Below are 20,631 nucleotides of genomic sequence, written 5' to 3'. Positions count from 1 at the left end.
CAGGCAAAAGCCGCTGAGGAGGGTACGGAGCAGGGGCAGTTGTATGGGGAGAAGGTGTTGCCTGGGAAGAGAAAAGTGATGGCCCACAAAGAGATGGTTGGGAGGTCCTGAGGTTCCTCATCCCTGCTGTAGCTTCTTGGGAATACTTTGCTCTGTTTTTGCTCAATATGTTCTAGGGTTCACCATTGTAATGGAAAATAAAGTAAAACCAGATTATGAGTTATTCTGGATTTCAGATAAAACACTGCTTTGTGCCCTTTGATTTCTAAAACCTGATCATGAATAAATGATGTATTACAGTATTTTAATTTTTTTTTTAAGCCGCCCAGAGTGGCTGGGGAAGCCAAGCCAGATGGGCTGGGTATAAATAATAAATTATTATTATTATTATTATTATTATTATTATTATTATTATTATTATAACAAAAAAAAATTGCTGGCCTCCCATGCTTTAAAAAAAAGTGATTTGTTGTTGTTGCTTATAAATGCCACATGCGAACTCTGTGTGTATTCTTCAGTGGCGTAGCGTGGGGGGTGCAGGGGGGGCCAGCCGCACCGGGCGCAACATCTGGGGGTTAGGGTTAGGGGGCGCAAATTACTTGCCTTGCCCCGGGTGCTGACAACCCACGCTACGCCACTGGTATTCTTGCCTGATCTTTGTTATTATTCTAACAATATCTCACCATTATGTGAATTCCTAGATTCATGAGTGACTAAAATGCACAGGACAGCTGCTTTATGCCATAGAGAAAAGAAGCTGTCTAAGCAAAGTCGTTACACTGCATAAGTCTTATTTTGTTGTCTTCAAAGTGGATGGCTTGGAAGGCTTGTTTTGGCGCTGCGAAAACAAAACACGTCTGCTTCCCACCACCAGAACAACCCCCAGTTTTTAGCTCAGGAAGGAAGACAGTAGGTAGCTAATCTAAGTGCACCTTGCAGATGGAGGGGATGAAGAAAGACAGAGGTTATTGCCAGAGTTTCACTGAGCTCTCCAAAATGAGCCTAACTCCAAGGACCATGCCTGCTTTTCTCTCCAGCACCAAAGTTGAAGCTGTGGGAGGGAGCATGGGTTTGTCTGCACAAGCTCAATGACCAAACACCCAAGCCTGCAATCTTATATTTGCTTACCTAGGAGTAAGTCCTATTGGATAGAGTGGGATTTCTGAGTGGCCATGCATTAGTTGCACTGAAGGAGATAGGAATTCATGAAGCCTCACAACCACCTGCCGAAATTAATTATTATTTTTTCCATTGAGTTAGATTGCAACACAAGATTTCAATTAAGTATGGCTGGCTTTACTATACTAATAGTAAAATGTTCATATATAATGGAAGAGTAATATAAAACTCCAACACTTCTATCCCAATCTAATTCTCCCTCTAAAATATAATGAAAGAGTTAGTACTGTACATCATTTTGGAGTAGCAACTCCATCATGCACAAAAGACCCTATTGATAAAGTGGTAAATGGAGTACCAGCAATTATGAACAATGTAAGCAATGATTAAATGTATATCTGTAATTTTGCAAAAGGTGCAGATTAGAAAACTTATAAATGGACTCCATCTGCAGAGCAAACTAGGAACTATGGGTAACACTACCTATGGTTACTTTAAACAGACCAGCTTGATGAACCATGGTTTGGAGATAATTGAATGAAAATTACCCATAGTATAACCACAGTTGGTTGTACTAGACAGTACAACAAACCACAGTTAAATGAAAACAAAAACAAGCTCTTCCAAACTCCTCCTGGCCCCGTGGGAGTAGGGGTAAATCATGCATCCCAGGGACCAGGCTGGGACAGACTAGGAAACACCTGAGACTTCAGTTTTTACCACCCACCAACTGATTTCTGTAGGCATTGGCTGAGTGAGTGAGTTCCCTAGTAGACCTAGCAGACTTTGGCTCTACCACCCATCAGTGAATGCAGCCTAACATATCTCATATGATTGTTCCAAGGATAAAATGGATAGGTGGAGAATCAAATAGCCCCCCCCCCCCGAGTTTGTTGGGGGAAGGACAGGATAAAAATGTATTAAAATAAATAAGATGCTAAAAAAGGATTAGAACTAGAAATATACCAGTTCTCTGTTTATTGTTAGTTTTAACACTCACAGAGCCTCTTTTCCATTTGTAGGCTGTTTCCAATTAGACAAACACTGGGAAAGGAGGGGTACATTTCAAGAGGCCCAAATTTGTAGTATGCTTTGTAGCACCATTGTAAAAGCATGCTTCACTGAAGAAGGAAGTGTACCTGACAAGCATTACATTTTGCCACCTTTGAAAGATTCAAGCCACGTGACAGTTCATAAATATTGCCATTATCTCTATTGGCCTCCCTAAGTACAACCTATCTGCTTTGAACAGTTCACTACAAGTCCTACAAGTCCCCAGTGCTGATTTGCAGGCACTACTAATTTGCATACTACAGCAGAAAACAAGCAATTAAAAGATAAAATATGCTGCATCATAAAATTCCTCAGTAAGCTTTACTAGGTTTTAATTATTTTCATATTTCACTAGTAACTGAAATATTAGGTTGAAGATCTTAGTACAGGCCTTTCCTTTTAATTCTTGGTAGATGAATTTCAGCAACTAAATTTGTAGGTCGGAGGCGGATTCTAAATATATTTTCATTACAGTACTTTAATTACAAAAGGGTGGAGGGAAAAAATATTTACCCATCATGCAACTAAAGATACCCCATTAAAATTGGAATTATAAAAGTATGTGTTGTAAAATCAGACTGAGAGTGGAACCAGTGCCATGTTGAATCACAGCATGAGACCTCAAGAATCAGTGTAAAGTTGTTTTAAAGTGGTAGCCATCAGGTGGCAGTGTTTTATAAATCACTATCTGAACATTCTTATTTTTTTGTGAAGGGCAGCATCAAAATCTCTAAATAAATAAATAACCAGCAGTTCTCCTAATTAATTTAGTAGATTCTATAAATTAATTAGGCAAGTTATAAAGGTCTGATTCTTCTTCATCATCTGTCCCAGTATAATTGCCAGCCTGTTTCATTGCATGAGTCAAGGTTCTATTGTTTTGCCAGAGGAAAACATAAAAATAATTCCAAGCCCACTAAAAGTAGCAGGCAAAATCAAGGGACATGTCTGCTTCTGAAAATCGCTGGCACTGAAAAAACGGCAACAGTATCACAGTACCGTAAGCATCTGTGTCTTGCCATTTGCTGCCTACTTGCACAAATATGTATCTCAACTTCAGTGTAAGAAAAATACTGTATGAATGTCAAAGCTGGACAAAAACAAGTTATTTAGACTTTGTATTGCTGAAGCACTGCATAGGAGCCAACTCCTAGGGACTAAGATCTCTCCCCCCCCCCATAAAATATTTGAGGGGTCTGGGTCCCCCCTCAAAGTTGATGGGCATTATTTAGGGAAGCTTTTAATGTTTAATAGGTTATTGTATTTTGGTGTTCTGCTGGAAGCTGCCCAGAGTGGCTAGGGAAACCCAGTCAGATGGGCGGGGTATAAATAATATGTTGTTGTTGTTGTTGTTATTGCAGGGACGCGGGTGGCGCTGTGAGTTAAACCACAGAGCCTAGGGTTTGCCGATCAGAAGGTCGGTGGTTCGAATCCCTGCGACGGGGTGAGCTCCCGTTGCTCGGTCCCTGCTCCTGCCAACCTAGCAGTTCAAAAGCATGTCAAAGTGCAAGTAGATAAATAGGTACCGCTCCGGCAGGGCAGAAAAGGTAAATGGTGTTTCCCTGTGCTGCTCTGGTTCGCCAGAAGTGGCTTAGTCATGCTGGCCACATGACCCGGAAGCTGTACGCTGGCTCCCTTGGCCAATAAAGCAAGATGAGTGCGCAACCCCAGAGTGGGTCACAACTGGACCTAATGGTGAGGGGTCCCTTTACCTTACTATTATTATTATTATTGTTATTGTTATTATTCAAATGGCGTGCATGCACTGCGTCTTGTGAACGATTTTGCAAGGCAGGGCTCATCTGGGCCCTCCAATATTTTATTCAGCTTGGCATCCCTGAAACATTCAGTTTCTCAGCTGCGAAGCAAAGCAGCAAACCCAAGCCCTTTTCTCCAGCTTTGAGCAGCAGAACAGAGCAGGGATCTTCCCTGAAGTTGTGCTGCATCCTCTGAAGCTCAGCACAGCTGTAGAGGATAATTCCCACCTGCCCAACTCTGAGCTGGAGAAGAAGGCTAAGCTCCTTTCATCACTCCTGCCATAGCAAGAGTGACAAGCAGGGTTGAACGCCGCAACTTGATGTGGTGAGAGACCATAATTGTAGTGGCCTTGCATAGGGAGCAAACCATAGTGCAAAGGGTCATCTGTCCACATTTGCAGCTTTCTATTCAATAGGCACCACTTTCTGCTGGATTGTTTACTTCGGCTTACTGAATGTTCGCTTTGTAGAAAGAAACTGACTGATGACAGGTTTTGAGTAGTGCAGATATGTAATTATGTTTTTGCAGTTTCTTTTTGTAGGCAGTGGTGACATCACCTAAATATATCTATGTACAGTCTGTTATTTGTGCTGCATACTCTAAATGCTAACAGAAGCAGTCTACAAAGAGAATGAAATCAAATAACAATTTTATTTAAATGCTGAGATTTTGATTTAAGTAGGGGGGGGGGGATGTCAAATATGTAAAAAAATAAAAAATGGGCCCATTGTGGAAATAATAAAATTTATATAACAGAAATGTTTAAGAATGGATTATGAATGTCCTGCCAGTGCACAATGGCTTCAAGTAATGTTTCTTATTTAACTACTTTATGAAACGAGTATGATAAAATACTGAAACGTATCAGCAGAGTTTTTAATAAATTAATGAATCATTTTGCAGTGTTTGGTCTAAATTTATGTACTCAGCGAGTCTTTAATGGTCTTTTCCTGCGAGCACTTAGCTCTGATTGTAGTGAGATTCTGATTATATATATTGCACCTTTAAAAAGAATGTAATACTTGCAAAACCTAGTAACTTAGAGCAGGCTGAATTTGCCTGAAAAAATATTTAGTGAAATTAGTATGTGCTGATTTACTGACTTGGGATCCCCTTGCTTATGTTTTGAATGTTCATAGTTTGCCTTCTAGATACCAAACTTTATAATCTTTTTATCTTTATTCCCATATATATAAGCATCTTGCATTTTGAATACGGAGTGTGTATGTGTGTGTGCAGTGATTCATAAGTCACTTGCTAAAATGCCTGTTTGTCTTCTGGGCCTTATCTGTTTTCTGGAGGTAGTATAAAAGGGCTAAGCTGCATATGGATTTTATTTGATTTTGAGCCTCACAATGGATTCTCAGCTGGAAGTTTTATATGTGTGATGTTGCCATCCAGCTCAGAGAATTCTTATTAATTCTTCAGCAGGTGCTCTGCTCACGGTACAGTAAAAAAAAGATAGGCTTGGTTTTTGAGGCTTCCTCAGCTTCTAATGACAACATATTGAATCATTTGCTAGAGTCAAATATCTCAGTTGCCCCACGTTGGCAGGAAAACTCATCTTTGCAGAAAAACAACAACCCTCCTCTTGCTTGTTGTTCTGGGAAGCCCTGGTTTGCCTTTGCATTCAGTAGTGGGCCTTGCCAAGCCAAAATGAATGCTTGTAGCAGCCAGAAAACACTGACTGCAGCTGTGTCCATAACTGAAGTTGGTTTTTAGTGTTATGTTTTCTTTTAGAAGGTCACAAGTTTGCAGGAGTATCTGCTTACGGGAAATTCAGTAAGCTAGTTACCGTATTTTTCGCTCTATAAGACGCACCAGACCACAAGACGCACCTAGTTTTTGGAGGAGGAAAACAAGAAAAAAAATATTCTGAATCTCAGAAGCCAAGAAGAGCAAGAGGGATTGCTGCACAGTGAAAGCAGCAATCCCTCTTGCTCTTCTGGCTTCTGTGATAGCTGTGCAGCCTGCATTTGCTCCATAAGACGCACACACATTTCCCCTTATTTTTTAGGAGGGAAAAAGTGAGTCTTATAGAGCAAAAAATACGGTAACTCTCGGATTGCTGGATTGAAGGAATCAGTCTAAGAAAGAGAAAAATGTTGAAGCTCTTCAGCATAATTCTTTCTTGGGGTTATTCCTCCACGCTGTGGAGCCCAAGGGAGCAGAGTGATGCTGATTTATTTTTCAGTAATCATGTGGTCTTACAATGCTTCCTCCTCATCTGGCATCTTGATTTTTATTACTAAAAAGTTTTACTAACTTAAAGTTGACATATTGCATGTCATTGTGTAAAGTTCACCCAACTTGCTTTCCTTATGCTACCTGTAGCCACTGGGTTTCCTATAAATGTTGTGTTTAATCACAGTGAACTTCTAAGATAATGATAAACAATTATTCCATTTCTGATACTTACTATGATCCTAAGCTTTTTTCAATATGTGTGCATGGAGCAAGTTTATTGTAAAAAGAAGAACAAATGGCAAATTCATAGTTAGTTAAGAAGGGTAGTGTGTTTGCAGCTAAAAAATATGCAGTAATTTAACAGCATATTTTCCCATGGTTTTTAATATCATTCATGTTAGCACAACATGTCTGTTTCACTACAGTGAATAGACCAATAGAGGGAGGTTTTAGTCTGTGGTTGGTCTTGGCTTAATGAATGTGGACTTTACATCAGCAATGGTTCCAGATAATTGAAAAGGCATTGCAAAATCAAGCATAGGATAGCATAGCCAAATTAGTTCTTCTCAAGGTAGACCTATTGAAATGAATGCACCATGTTAGTCGTGTCCATTGATTTCAGTGGAACTAGTATTACATGTGAAAAGGATCTTGGGGGTCTTAGTGGAACACAAACTTAATCAACGGTGTGATGCAGCAACAAAAAAAGCTAATGCTGTTCTAAACTGCATCAGCAGAAGGCTAATCCAGGCATAGACAAACACGACCCTCCAGATGTTTTGGGACTGCAACCCCCATCATCCCTGACCACTGGTCCTGTTAGCTAGGGATGATGGGAGTTGTAGTCCCAAAACATCTGGAGGGCCGAGTTTGCCTATGCCTAGGCTAGTGTCTCAATCAAGGGAAGTAATAGTACCACTCTATTCTGCCTTGGTCAGATCATATCTGGAATACTGTGTCCAATTCTGAGTGCCACAATTTAAGAAGGATATTGACAAGTTGGAACGGGTGTAGAAGGGGATGACCAAGATTATTAAGGGTCTGGAAACCAAGCCTTATGAGGAACAGTTGAGGGAGTTGGATATGTTTAGCCTGGAAGAGAGGAGACTGAGAGGAGATATGATAGCCATCTTCAAATACCTAAAGGGCTGTGACATAGAGGAAGGAGCAAACCTGTTTTCTCCTTCTCCAGACAATGGACATGAACCCATGGCTTCAAGTTACAAGAGAGAAGATTCCAACTAAGCATTTTTTCGTAGGTCCATATTTTGCCAAATGGGTGGTCAACATTCTATGGCGTATGTCTGCAGATATATATACTGTATATATGCTAACAACTTACATATTTTTATATTACTATCAATATATCAATCTGAAAATAAATTGAATCAAATTTGTTACTAGGCCACTGAAAACTCGTGTGTATCAAAAAATAGAGTGTCTTTTAAAATTCAAAAAGCCATGATCGTATCCTGCCCTACTCTTTCAGGTGCATGCATTCAGCTCTCAGCTGTAAACCAGTGCAACTTCTGTTCTCTTTTTCTGTTACAATCACAATTGCACAGATGAATATGATTCTTTACTGTCCCCCTGCCCTACTGTCGTCACCCCTGTGTCAATGACTTCCTAGTGGGAATCCACTCTCTCAATTGTCAATTTGATACTAGGCTCCTTGTTCCCCTGCCCCCACCTTAAAGCCTGAGTTTTATATAAAGGAAAATGGGATAATAAATATCATTGATTATATGGAAATACATTATTCTGGTTAATATCCTTTTTCTTCTATATACCTATTTTCTTTGCAAATACTGTGTTTATTCATTCTGTACGCTTGTCTGTTTAGGTCTGGTCCATCACATCTGTAATCTTCTAATAGAAACTGCAGCTCTTTGCTTGGATGCAGATGATAAAAGCAACATCAAGACAGCAAATACGTTGCTTCTGTCCTTGCTTGATATTTTGCACCATATGCTGATCTACACTGCAAATATTGTCCGCCTAACACTACAGGTATATAATCTGTTTTCTGGTAGAATGAGGGTCATTGCGTATATTTTCTATTGTTCTGGTTGAATTCCCCACTATATATACAAATGAAGTTGAATAGATTAATAAGTGAATGTCTACACCAGGGGTCAGCAAACTTTTCCAGCAGGGTCCACTGTCCCTCAAACGTTGTGGGGGGCCAGACTATATTTGGGGGGGGGGAGCTGAATGAATTCCTATGCCCCACAAATAACCCAGAGATGCCTTTTAAATAAAAGGACACATTCCACCCATATAAAAACACGCTGATTCCCGGACCATCCACAGGCCGGATTTAGATTGGGCCAGATCCAGCCCCCAGGCCTTAGTCTGCCTTCCCACGGTCTACACCAGGGGTGTCAAACTCAAATTCATTGGGGGCCGCATCAGCAGTTTGGTCACCCTCAAAGGGCCGGTTGTATCTGTAGGACTATGTGTCCACTCTTTATTATCATAAATTATTGTCACTGCATTTGATTGTAGTTTATGGTCCCTATACCACTGTAAAGTAACATGGAAGTGGTCAGTATATCCAAAGTTTACCGCTCAGACTTTTAAGCAAACTTTTAAGCAGAATAATAAGCAGACCCCTCCTAATAAGCAGACCCCCCCCCATACATCATATGTACTTACAGTACAGGAGAGAAGGGTTCAGGCAGCCGTTGGATCTGTCACATTACAGGATGGCATGCGCTCAATATGAAAACAAGTGGAGGTTTCCTGTGTAGAACGGCCAGTGCCGCTAGAGGGCAGACGTTCTCTGGCTTGTAGGCTGCCGCACATGCGCTGAAGAGGCGGCTTTCTTGTGTCAAAAAAAAAAAAAGCGAGAATAAAAGGTGAAGGCTGCCGGCCGGCGGCAGCTACACGGGCCACATGATGAGGTCTGGCGGGCCGGATTCGGCCCGCGGGCCTTGTGTTTGACACCCATGGTCTACACAGTTCCACTGACAATGGTTAATTAATTACATGGGAGTTAATTGAAGCTTAAGTTTTTCTGGCTTAAGTAGTAAGTACCCATAATGGGTTCTTTGATTTTTACCAGTCCCTTTATCCAAGACGATTTGAACCCTCATATATTTTGCATGTTTCAGAGACAGAAAAATAGTACATTTCTAGATAAGTACTGTTGACATCCATCAGGCTGAAGAGACAATGGATTGTACCTCCAAGGTGAAGTCAAACCTCTGCATTTGCAACGCCAAAGTGATCTCCCTGAGGTACAATCCTGGGCATTGTGTTTGGAGGTCCTAGGCTGTTCCACAAATGGGGCTGCCACAATGAAAGCCCTGTTCAAGTTACTGTGGAGTAGACTTGTGATGTCTACTCAAACAACTCTTCCCTTTCTAAAGTTGACTCAAGGACATACCAATCAAATAAAAAAAGATTTATTTTCCAAAATTAATGCTTTTCAAGGGAACCCTTGATCCTGAAATGACTGTGGTAGTGATATTTTTGATGTGTTCTTTCTAATATTGTGGTTAATTATACTTTTTTCTCATGAAGGCACAGAAATCTGGCACAGGAGGGGACACTCAAACCGCTGAGGACCTTCTGCTTATCAACAAACCCCTGACGGATCTAATTAGCTTGCTTATTCCATTGGTAAGAGCTTTATTATTTTCAGTGAGAATGATTGGAATGAATTATAGTTTATTTAGATCATCACCACCCCCATGTGAAAGGTTCAGATCAGGTTACAGGATGATTAAAAAATAATAATCCAGAAAATATATTTCCACTTTTAAAAAGTTGCCAGTACTGAGGAACAAGATTAAGTTGCCCTCTTCAAATGTTCCTCAAGTGTATATTCTTCTTTTCTTGTATTATCCATTTGCTCCCATTCTCTTGGCCCTGATTAAGAAGAATGCCCTTACTGCCCCTTACCCATATCTTTTCCTGAGCTTGTAACTTTCATTCTCAGGATCAATATAGATGTATCAATAGTTTTATCTTTACTTCAGGTAAAGGATTGATTGCTGTCTGCACCTCCAACCATTTAGTCATTATCCATAGTTAACACAAGCCCAGGGACACTGCAAGCCTATGGAAACCTTGACATGGATATGGGTACTTACAAGATAAACTTTGTGTCAGCCACAAGTTGGACATCTTCTTTCAAGACTAACTTGCTTATTTTTTAAAATGCTAAGTATTAAAACTTAGCAAAACTCAGTTTCTTTAAATAATGCACAGAATAATATCCTTGATGCATTTCTGGAAAAACTAACCAAAATAATAAACTCAGAGATAAAAATGTATTATTAAATATTTCAGTGCAAAATTTGTGCCAGCATACTTAAAGGTTTTGTTAGCTTTAGCTTTAAATAACGTAAAACAATGATGATTTAACTTATTTTAAAATGATCCTTTGAAGTTTAATAAGACTATTAATTTTCCACACTCATTCTTCAGTACCCGCTTATGTCAGATAACTAATTTGAACCATTCTTTTTATTCACAACTGTTTACATTCTTCAATTATTTATAAGTAACTTTTATCTATTATTTATAGACAACTATTACATTACATTTCATACCGGGTCAGTTTTGATTAAGTGAGGGAAATTTGGTTGTGAAAAAACTCACTCAAGGTCTAGGAGCACCTGGAATGTCATACCATTCAGGAAGTGGGAGCAGAAACAGGGGTGTTGTGCAAGAAGAAAAACTGTTGGCTGAGAAGTTGACCTAGAAATTGACCAGGGGAGTGAATGGCCAGATTTGAGTATTTAGTGTGGTAGCTTAGAGTTGGGAAATCAAATATGAAATAGAATTAAAAGATGGGAGCCAATGAACAGGCCTCTAGCAGAGAAGGCTCTGCAAAAAGCAAGATACATTAGACAGAGAACTGAGAAACAGAGCCATGAGAGGATAAGAATAGGAGGCAGACAGTTGAGGTAACCAAATGGTACGTTAGGTGGTAAATTGATGTACATTGTCATGTTTTTTTTAAAAAAACAACAACACTAACATGTTGGGATATAATTACATGCTAGGAGAGGATATATTTGCTAGATATTATCCCTCCTTCCTTATGTTTGTGAGTTCAACAGAGTGCCATCCTTTTGCAGCTTAAAAGGGCAGCTTAGCCTTTTAGTTTAAGCAACCCAGGATGCTTTAAGGCACACTGGATTCTTCTAGTATTTCTTTTCTTCCCCTTAAAACATCATCAACAACAACAATTTATTTATGCCCTGCCCATCTGGCTGGGTTTCCCCAGCCACACTGGGCGGCTTCCAACAAAATATTAAAATACAATAGTCTGTTAAACATTTTGGTTGCCTTCCAGAGGAGGGCAACCAAAATGGTCAAAGGCCTGGAAACGATGCCTTATGAGGAACGGCTAAGGGAGCTGGGCATGTTTAGCCTGGAGAAGAGGAGGTTAAGGGGTGATATGATAGCCATGTTCAAATATATAAAAGGATGTCACATAGAGGAGGGAGAAAGGTTGTTTTCTGCTGCTCCAGAGAAGCGGACACGGAGCAATGGATCCAAACTACAAGAAAGAAGATTCCACCTAAACATTAGGAAGAACTTCCTGACAGTAAGAGCTGTTCGACAGTGGAATTTGCTGCCAAGGAGTGTGGTGGAGTCTCCTACTTTGGAGGTCTTTAAGCAGAGGCTTGACAACCATATGTCAGGAGTGCTCTGATGGTGTTTCCTGCTTGGCAGGGGGTTGGACTCGATGGCCCTTGTGGTCTCTTCCAACTCTATGATTCTATGATTCTATGATTCTATGAAAAGCTTCCCTAAACAGGGCTGCCTTCAGATGTCTTCTAAAAGTCTGGTAGTTGTTTTTCTCTTTGACATCTGGTGGGAGGGCGTTCCACAGCGTGGGTGCCACTACCGAGAAGGCCCTCTGCCTGGTTCCCTGTAGCTTGGCTTCTCGCAGCGAGGGAACCGCCATAAGGCCCTCGGCACTGGACCTCAGTCTTGTAATAACTTTTGTTATTTGTTGAGGAGTAACAGATACAGCAGTTTTGTTCAGGTAGGCTTAAAATGGTAATTCAGTTACAACAACATACTTAAGTCTAGCTTAAGATGTAGTCTAGGCATAGTGCTCAGACTTAGCAGGTGTTCTCACATTGCTGGCACAGCAGAAAGAAATGGAAATAATAAGATGGTGTGCCCGGGCAGGTAGGAGAATATATAGCCATGCCCTCCCCATCAGGGCACAGTGAAAGTGTCTTTCACAGAGCTCTTTGGCAGGTTTACAGGAAAACTCTGTGAGCCTCAGCTCCTGTCACATGCCTATCTAGAAAAACATGAATTGTTGGTTTGACTGCACTTCAAATATCCCCACACAATAACAGCATTACAGTGCAGTTGGAGATGTGCGTTCTAATTCATACTTTCAACCATAAAACAAATCAAAATGCACATGAGGCGGGGAATCCCACAAAACAAATACCACCAATTGTAGCTGGATCAGAGCACAGTTTATGGAGTGAGAGTCACAGGAACTATGTTGGCCACTAATGTTGGAGTTAGGCGGATTACTCTGCTCTCCCCTTGGTTAATGGTTGTAACGAGCAATGGGCGAATATCTCTACACTCAATTTAGATCGGGATAGGCAAGTTTGCAAAATATTTCATTGTGTACGTGAGCTGCGTGGAAAAGAAAAAATGCAGAGGAATAGAAAGCTACAAGATTAAAACATGCATGTGCACACGCACTCATACCAATAATTTTCTTTTTAAAGGAAATAAGTAATGCATTTCCAAATAAAAGGAAATAGGTAATGCATTTGTGGTGTTTTGAATACAGAAAGACAATTAGAAATCAAGGATGAAATTTGAACGTTTCCTAAATAAATATGAAGGCATAACAAGTAAAATGTTCGGATGCAGGTCTCCAATATAAATTTGTATGAACATTGCATAATTTCAGAAAGATTTTTTGAGAAAGCGATGCTAATAAAGTTTTTTTTTCTTTTAGAGGAGGGAGATATTTGGAAGCCAATAAACAATATTGTTAAGATATTTCAGTCTTTATGGGTTGTAGCCACCTAAGTTCTATTCAGAGTAGATCCACTGAAATTAATTTCAATGTGTCTATGCTGAGTATGACTAATGTTGGATACAACCTTATGTGTCTTCTAATAAGTGAGATGAAATAAAAAAAATTAACAAATTTAATAGTACTGGTGAAAATTTGCTTTTCCGTTTTGCCTAATATTTGTTGAATGATCATTCTCATAACTTCCAGCAGCCCATCTGTTACAGTTTGTTCTGTTGTCATATTTCTAATGTAACAAACATCTATCTGTTCTAATAAGCTCTCTTTGTGCATAACCTCATTAATGTGCTGAAATAGACTTCCCTCTGGCTATTAGATGCATTATCAACTCTATCCGTGCAAAAACTGCTGCTTCAGCTCAAGTAGTCATACACCTTTCTTGCAAGAGTTTGCAATTCATGAATGCTGTGTAACTGAGGCCAAAACAAAAGGATCATGTGACAATTACTACATTTCTGTTTTAGTCAGAGGGGAGAATTACCGTATTTTTTGCACCATAACACTCACTTTTGTCCTCCTAGAAAGTAAGGGGAAATGTCTGTGCGTGTTATGGAGCGAATGCCTGCGGGTGACGGGGGGGATCCTGCTGCAGTCGTGAGCAGAGGATCCATGGTTCCCCTTCCTTCCCTCCTCCGTGGTTACAAAGCATGGATCCTCAGGATTTTTGCATTGGACTACTCCAAACTCACTGTCAGATCACATGTCTGTGGCCACAGCATGAACCACAAAGATCATATATCTACTATTTCATTTAGAATTTTTTTTTCTTGTTTTCCTCCTCTAAAAACTACGTGCGTGTTATGGTCTGGTGCGTGTTATAGAGCAAAAAATATGGTATCTCCCATTCTGTATCTACATCAACGTATGTTCTGCTCTTTTTCTGTTATAGAAATCAATGAGGTTTCCAGGCATCAATCAGTCCCAAACCTGTTTTTTTCCCCCAAAGGGGTTATTTCAAAATGTACCTACAGACCATGCTTTGGGACCCTTTCTATATACTGTATATATTTCCAGTGCAGTATATAAGGGGAAATTATAATTATTTTATTGTAATAATATAGCTCCCATATTATTAATTTTGTTCAGATCCTGTACACACATGCTCTGTGGAATTCTTTTTTCTTTATGCTCCCCCTTTTCTTGTGCTCTAGCACTAGTAAGGTGCCCTGGCAGTATGTCAAGGTGAATTCACTTCTTTGTGACAGCAGCTCTCCCTGTGGATTTTGTTGTGGAAAGGAGCAAAGGTTTAGCACAGCAATCAGCCTTTAAAACAAAAGTATAAAGTGGTGTTATAGAGCAAATAACTCACAATTGGGGGGGTGGGGACAGGGAGAAGATTACACTAAGTCAGCGGCGTTCAACTTCCAAGAGTCTGCGTGATCTACCCAAAGCCGTTTGTTAAGCTTTTTTTAGGAAGTCAAAGTTTTTTGGGGGGGACGTTTTCATGGGGGTTCCAGGATCGACCAGGGACACCCCGCGATCGACCAGTAGATCACGATTGACCTATTGGACAACCCTGCACTAAGTGAATCCTTTTGAACTCAGAGGAAACCTCCTTAGGCTCATGTTAACTTGTAAAGCTTATCTATTGGCAAGTTTTCTTACAAGGATAAAAGACCTGCCTGGAAGTGCCTTGAGAGTGAGAGAACATTAACTTGATTGTGTTGGACAACAGTCTATACATATGATGACATTCTGTGTATGGATGTGACAAGCAAGGTCTTGAAGCTTTGCCTTCTCTTTCTGAGGGAGGAATCATCCTACCCTCTAGATATTACCTGCCTCCGTTGGGATAGGTCTTTTTGCCTCTAAGGTGGGAAGAAATCTTAGTGAGACTGAGATTTTGTGAGATTCTTGTCATTTCTTTACTTGTTAGTTTCCTTGTGTGTCTTCTCTTAAAAGAAGATGTGTCAACGTCTCTGCGCCCTGTCCCCTCCCACAGTTGGAATTTCCTTTGGGGTGAGGGCAGGGAAGGTATTCAAGGAAACATCAACATCAACATCAAAATGTTTATTCGGCTTTACGCCCATCATATAACACAACACAGCAAAACAAAGGAAAGCAATTATTCCCCTATTTCTTCCCTTTGTATTTTGGTCCCTGGTGGGGTTAGAGAAGGAGAGCTCTGAGTGACCGTTGTAAAGCGGTCAGCCATTTTTTCTTAGTTCTATTGCACTCTCCTGCAGCAGCAACATGAGCAAGCCTCACACAAACTAGATCAAGTGAAACTTCTGCTTTCTACCAAATCTCACGCGGGCTGGGTGTGAGCATCTTTTACTGCTGGCAGCAGGTCTCATAGTACACGTGTGTGTGTGAGAGAGAGAGAGAGATTGCGGAAACTATTGAGTCATCTCTCTATTAGCTGCGGCTGGCAAAATTCTTGCAAGCATCTTAGCAAACCGTCTATTAACAATATCCGAGGTGACCCTTCCTGAATCCCAAAATGGTTTTCAGCCTTCTAGGGGGATAGTGGACATAATTTTCACCACTCAACAGCTTCAGGAAAAATGCAGAGAGCAAAACCAATCCCTGTATTATCTACCTGACTAAGGCTTTCGACACTGTAAATCGTGATGCCCTGTGGACTGTCCTTCTGAAAATTAGCTGCCCAGATAAATTTGTAAACATCATTCGGCTCCTCCATGATAATACGACAGCAACAATCGCAGATAACAATGGCTCTCAAAGTGAACCATTCACAGTGGGACCAGGTGTTAAACAGGGTTGTGTTATTGCCCCAACTCTACTCACTATTTTCATTGCCATGATCCTACACTTTGTCAAAGGGAAGCTCCCCACTGGGGTAGAAATCATATATCGAACAGATGGAAAGCTCTTCAATCTGAGCAGCCTGAAAGCAAAGAGTAAGGTTACTGTAACTTCCGTCATAGAGCTTCAGTATGCTGATGACAACGCAGTGTGCGCACGCTCAGAGGATGACCTCCAAACCATCCTAAATATCTTCGCAGAAGCTTACAAAAAGCTTGGCCTGTTGCTCAACATCCAAAAAACCAAAGTGCTGCACCAACAAATACAAAATAACCCCTCTGCAGCACCACAAATCCAACTCAATGGTGTAATGTTGGAAAATGTCAATCACTTCTACCTAGGCAGTTATCTTTCCACAAGAGTCAACATTGATGCCGAAATCCAGCATCGCCTGAGCTCTGCAAGTGATGCTTTCTCGCAATTGAAGTGCAGAGTGTTTGAGGACCAGGACATTCGCAGGGAAACCAAAATGCTTGTTTACAAAGCTATTGTACTACCAACCTTACTGTGTGCTTGTGAAACATGGACCACTTACAAACACCATCTCCAGCTTCTCGAAAGATTCCATCAACGGTGTCTCTGAAAAATCTTACACATTACTTGGGAAGACAGGCAAACTAATATCAGTGTACTGGATGAAGCAAAGATCACCAGTGTTGAAGCAATGATTCTTCAACGTCAACTTTGTTGGACTGGTCATGTTGTGCAGATGCCTGATGATCGTCTTCCAAAGCAACTACTCTATTCCGAACTTAAAACTGGAAAGTGTAATGCTGGTGGTCAACAAAAGAGGTTTAAAGACTGTCTCAAGGCAAATCTAAAAAATGTAGTATAAACACCAACAACTGGGAAACACTGGCCTGCGAGCGCTCCAGTTGGAGAACAGCCTTTACCGAAGGTGTCATGGACTTTAAAGACACTCGAACTCAGAACGCAAGGGAGAAACATGCTAAGGGGAAGGCACGCTTGGCAAATCCACACCATGATCAACTCCCACCCGGGAACCAAAGTCCCCACTGTGGAAGGATGTGTGGGTCCAGAATTGGCCTCCACAGTCATTTACGGACTCATTTTTAAAACCATGTTTATGGAAGACAATCTTACTCGGCTATGAGTGATCGCTGCTGAAGAAGAAGAAGAAGTGTGTGTGTGTGTGTGTGTGTGTGTGTGTTTTCTCACACGGGGGTTCCGTTCCTGCCCCCTGCACGTGTTTGCGAAGGCAATATAAGTGTGTTCCACCCTTTTAGTGATGTGTTTAGTGACATTTTCAAGTCACTTCCTGGTTCACCATGCACAGTATGTCATTCAGACATGCATTAACCACTTGTTGCCTGTATTATGCATGTGTATTTGGTTTGCAATACAGTTTCATAAGTTTAGTAAGTGCAGGTAATAGGACAGAGGTGTTGTTTGGCTCTTCCAGTTGGATCTGGAAGGTAGGACAACAGCTTTCCCTGGATGAGGAGGCAAAGCCTGTCAAGTCCAGAGGAAGGACATCATGTGACCAAAGTTTTCAGATTATGTTTACGAAGGAACCCTTAGCCTTAACTGTGGTTAATGCCCGTGATGATACAGAATTAAATCAAAGAAGTTCAACTCAGAAGGAAGGGGATGGACAGGGTATGTGATTAAACAATTGGAAGCATTCCATGTGTATCCATATCTATGCTATGAAACAAGTAGTAGAATAATTGGGCTCTAAAGCACTGTATTATAACTGCCACTTTATTAAAGTAAAATTAGGGTAAGCAGAAATTGTTTAAAGTTAGAAAGTGAATTCTGCTGCTTCATCTGAAACCAAGGATACTGACTTCAGCAAAGTTTGCATTTCATTTACTATTTTCATTTTTAGCTTCCAAGTGACGACAATGAAATATATGTGAACGCATCACAGTGCTTGTCTTTGCTAGTGCAACTCTATGGTGGGGCCAACGTGGATAGTATGGCTCCAGAAAATATGGACAGCTTTGCTGAAGTACTACAGTTCAAAAAGGAAGTGAAAGATCAGAAGCTTCTGCTGAGAATCATTAAAAGACTGGTAAGTCGCCTGCTTCACATCTACAATTTTCATGAAGTATGTCTAATGCCCATTACCTAATCTGCAAACTAAGGGGTACAAATAAAGTAAATATTTATTTGAAAGGTAGATTTTTAGGAGGTGATTTTTCTGCTTATACAAGTATAACTATTTTATACAAAGGCTTACTTTGTAATTTAAGAGGCACAAGTTGGTTAACAAAAACAATATAAATAGCTTAAAATATACTGTCACAAAATAATGAAATACGTTTTACATAAAACTAGTGTAGATTCTCAAATGCTTATGTGGACATCATCACCTTTATGTGAGTTCTGAAACTGTACAAAATTGTGCTCTGGTGGGTCCCTTTAGGGAGCAAATACTAGAAATGGGCTAGATTCAGACACAACATGAAAACATAACTTGTTTTAATATCTGAATCTGAGCCCAGAAATCATAGTTTAAGGTTCTGAAACCATGGTTTGAAACAGGTTTGCACACTGCAATTTGTGCTTTGGTTTGCTATTATTTTTTTCTCTTCAGATTTTAAAAATATTTTTATTAAGTACAAATTAGAAAACATACATATTCACAACAAAAAATACAAAAGAAAAAGAAAATACATCTAACCAAGGGAAAAAATTAGAGAATATTTTGTCTCTTTTCATATTTACAGTTATTTATACCTCTATAAAATGCTATTCACAATAAAGCAGTGAAATGAAAGATAAGATATCAGAAAAAAGAAGAAAAGAACAAAGAAAGAATAAAGAAGTAAAAGAAAAAGATCATAAGTGAAAAAAATTTTAAGTAGATAAGTAGCCACAATACATAGTCGTTTCCCATCTATATTTATATTCAATTGTATAATTTCATCTTGTCCTTATCTACCTTAAATAAATTGTTGTTGTTGTTGTGGTTTTAAAAAAAGACTTCCACTGTTTACCTCACGTGTTTTTAATAATCCGTTCGTCAGAACCTCTGTCCTTCATATTTTCCCTTTGGATTTCCTTAATGTCTCACTTTGTATTTTTTTATATTACACACAAGATTATTCTAAACACAACCAGACTTTTGTAGTTGAGCCCTGGTTTTGTAAATAATCGTTTAAGAACTCCCATTGCTTCATAACCATAGTTTTGGATTTTCTCCTTATTATATCTGTCAGTTTTGCTAATTCCAGGTACTCGCAAAGTTTCCCCAACCATTCTCTTTTTGTTGGGATGCTTTCTTCTTTCCAATAGCTAGCAATCACATTTCTTTGCTATTATGTTTAGATTCACAAACCATTGACAAGCTGCTCTAAATCAAACCAGGATTTGCTTGTTGTACATCTCAGATAAGAGATGGCTCTTTAACTATAATGAATACAAACCATTTAATTTGATTTTTTTCATTTCACTTTTAATTCGTATTCTACCTTTTGTACACAAGGCAGATTACAAGTCATAGAAACCAAGCAAAATATAAAACAAAGATCACAATCCTATAACAATCTGACCCAATGCAAATAAGTCAGGATAGAAAATATGACTTTAAAATAAAGTTATATAAAAAAATTAAAAAATTGTCTAGTAGCACCTGTGACGTTAACATATGAGAGTGCTGGAGGTGAAATATTTAACAGGCTACCCAACCAGAACCCAGGGGGCTGGAGTCCGAGGGACTATAGCTCTGGGAGGGGCAAAGGGGGTAGTTTGTTGGGAGTTGGGTAGTTGGTTGGAGTGGGAGTGAATTGGGATAGAGTCTGTGGGTAGGTTGAGTTAGTGTAGCGAAATAAGCTGAGTCAGGAAGTTAGGAGCTAGGAAGACAAGTAAATATCTGAGAGGTAGTTTAGTGAGTGAGAGCAGGTAGCGGAAGTTATAGGTCTGGATAGGCACCCCATGAATGTAATTGACCGATACCATTTATGAAACCACACGCTTGTTAAACTGCAATAAATAAACAGAAGTTTATGTTCCAATTTAACCCTGACTGGATTCAGTATTGTACCAGGTAGGGCCTGGGTGGTAGCAGCGAGAAATAAAGTGGTGGCACGGGGATCAATAGACGGTGGAATGTCTGGGGACCCTGTGTGATCGCCACAGCACCTTAGAGACCAAAAGAGTTTGTTCTTGGTATGAGCTTTCGTGTGCATGCACACTTCTTCAGATACATTGAAACAGAAGTCACCAGACCTTTATATATAGTGAGAGGGTGGGGAGGGGTATTACTCAGAAGGGTGATGGGAATGTGGGGGATTAGCTGATAGGTGTGGTAAACCTGTTGAGGGCTGTTAACGACTGCAATTACAGGAAAAAGCAAGGGATGAGATGGCCAAAAATAGCTTTATCACATATAGTGAGATAAGAATCCAATGTCTCTATTCAGACCAGGTCTCTCCATGGTTTTAAGTTTGGTAATAAGTTGTAATTCAGCAACTTCTCTTTTCAGTCTCTTTCTGAAATTCTTTTGTAATAAGACAGCTACTTTGAGATCTTGTATAGAATGTCCTGGGAGATTGAATTGTTTTCCTACTGGTTTCTCTGTTTTGTGATTCCTGATGTCAGATTTATGTCCATTTATCCTTTGTCGTAGGACTATATATATATATATGTTGTTGTTTAGTCGTTAAGTCGTGTCCGAGTCTTCGTGACCCCATGGACTCAGGGCTGATTTCCTTAAGAATGGATAGGTTTGATCT

At 40.0% G+C, this 20,631-nt stretch overlaps 1 protein-coding gene across 6 annotated transcripts in view; it reads left to right on the top strand.

Moving 5' to 3' along the window:
• Positions 1-20,631, top strand: part of ULK4 (unc-51 like kinase 4) — a 170,174-nt gene that overhangs the window by 96,619 nt on the left and 52,924 nt on the right. For all 6 annotated transcript variants that reach the window (XM_083467849.1, XM_083467852.1, XM_083467848.1 and 3 more), the window contains exons 33-35: positions 7,961-8,127; positions 9,646-9,744; positions 17,781-17,966. In XM_083467849.1, the coding sequence (XP_083323975.1) occupies positions 7,961-8,127; positions 9,646-9,744; positions 17,781-17,966 (452 nt within the window). The remainder of the gene's footprint in view (positions 1-7,960; positions 8,128-9,645; positions 9,745-17,780; positions 17,967-20,631) is intronic.

Source organism: Podarcis liolepis (genome assembly GCF_965112155.1).
Source record: "Podarcis liolepis genome assembly, chromosome: 12".
In the NCBI taxonomy this organism is placed as follows: domain Eukaryota; kingdom Metazoa; phylum Chordata; class Lepidosauria; order Squamata; family Lacertidae; genus Podarcis; species Podarcis liolepis.
The sequence above is the reverse complement of the archived record's forward strand: the minus strand, read 5'-3'. Positions and strand labels throughout refer to the sequence as shown.